We start from the raw sequence: 1,750 nt of genomic DNA, 5'->3' as shown, positions 1-1,750 counted from the left end.
TTTGGTGAACTGTCAAAGATGTGCTGGTTTCAGCTTCTACACAGTGTATGACCTCAGACTGGGGGAAATACCCAGCACAGACAAAACGAATCTCTTCAACAAATGAATCTCTTAACGAAAATCATTATTTGTGATGCTGTTTCTGACCTTGGCCTCGTGTCTCCCCCTGCAGGGCTACGACCACAGCTACTACTTCATCTGCTCCTTCATGAACGACCACATCAAGCACCACGCCAAGTACCTCAATGCCTGAACCGTCAGTCCGGTTCACTTTGACCCTACCCTCCTGACAACAGTCACAACCTTTTCTTTTGTTCTGACCTCCTGCAGAGTTCGGTGTGGAGTCTAAACAGGACTTGGCTCAAGTCTCAAACCAAAACTAAACCTGTTCTGTCAAATCATTTTCAGTCGTCATGATTAGAGCCACAAATACCAGAGGAAACGTTCCTGTGACCCAACAACGATGATGTGGATTTTGTTGAATTGTTCTTTGGTTGGCGCAGAGAGCTGAGACTTTTCAGAATAAAAGCCTTACTAATTCATTCTGGTGTTTTATCCTCCTTGAGTTACACTGAAAATGGCAACTGTGGCTGCTTGGACCAGCTGCTGAGAAAATACTAGCAGCAGCAGACTGATCTACTAGACATTGTCACTGTAACAACGCTCTACTTTAGGTCCACAGTGATCAATTAAAACACACACAATGTAGCTGTAAGAGGCAGGACTCCCAAAAATCATGTTCGCAATGACAAAAAATCCACTATAAACTCAACCCACTTCATGTAACATGGATCTGGTAGTGAATTTTAATAATGTCCTGGACCACAAAACAAACATCAAGGGGCCTCTTGACATACAGAGTATTTAGGATTCAAACACATCATTACAGTTCATATATACACTGATCAGCCATAACATTATGACCACCTGCCTAATACTGTTTACATAGGAGTCAATGTGGCAGGTGGTCCCTCCTGTCACTCTGCAGCTCACTGTGCATCTTCTGTGAATCCATCTGCTTCCACAGTTCTACTGTCAGGAAGAGCACAGATGTGTCTACAATTCAGTGAAAACCTTATGTAAAAGGAGTGAAAACTGTGGCTGTGAGGACACGTTAGAATGTTTTAGACAAATCCAACAGCCTCCCCACTCTAGGTGTGATATCACCACTACCCTGACTCTTTCTCGTTATAGTGACCAGTGTACAGTGTTTCTCATTTTCAACCATTTTAACAAAGATTCAAATAAATTTTAATCTTTTGTAAAGTACAAATGGAAGTTAAAAGTTTAATCTACAGTAGGTCAACCTTATCATCAGTGAGCCGTCCATGACCCTGTCTCCAGTTTACCATGTGTCCTTCCTTAGACACTGCTGGTAGGTACTAACCACTGCAGACCAACAACACCCACCAAGACCTGTAGACTGCTCTGACCCAGTCATCTCACCATCACAGTGTGGCCCTTGTCAGAGTCACTCACATCCTTACACTGCCTGTTTTTCCTGCTTCCAACACATTAACTTTGAGGACTGAATGTTCACTTGCTGCCTAATATAACCCCCACACTGACAGGTGCCACTGTAACAGATAGTCAGTGTTCTTCACCTCACCTCTCAGTGGTCATAATGTTATGGCTGATTGGTGTATAAAGATGTCTTTTGAAAAAAAAAGACTTTTTTTTCTCTTGGCTCTTGTTCATTATTAACAACAGCAAAAGACTATAAAAACAAAACTGCAGCACCAAAGAGAGA

The 1,750-nt window shown here is 42.4% G+C and overlaps 1 protein-coding gene across 2 annotated transcripts in view; it reads left to right on the top strand.

Moving 5' to 3' along the window:
* The window catches only part of esd (esterase D/formylglutathione hydrolase), a 21,135-nt gene extending 20,593 nt beyond the window's left edge, over positions 1-542 (top strand). For both annotated transcript variants that reach the window (XM_020621572.1, XM_020621573.1), the window contains exon 9: positions 173-542. In XM_020621572.1, coding sequence (XP_020477228.1) covers positions 173-253 — 81 coding nt within the window. In that variant the 3' untranslated portion in view covers positions 254-542. The remainder of the gene's footprint in view (positions 1-172) is intronic.
* Positions 543-1,750: the final 1,208 nt, after the last annotated feature.

This window comes from Monopterus albus, unplaced genomic scaffold (assembly GCF_001952655.1).
Source record: "Monopterus albus unplaced genomic scaffold, M_albus_1.0 scaffold261.1, whole genome shotgun sequence".
NCBI classification, from domain to species: Eukaryota; Metazoa; Chordata; class Actinopteri; order Synbranchiformes; family Synbranchidae; genus Monopterus; species Monopterus albus.
Note: the sequence above shows the minus strand (reverse complement) of the source record. Positions and strands in the feature narration are given on the sequence as shown.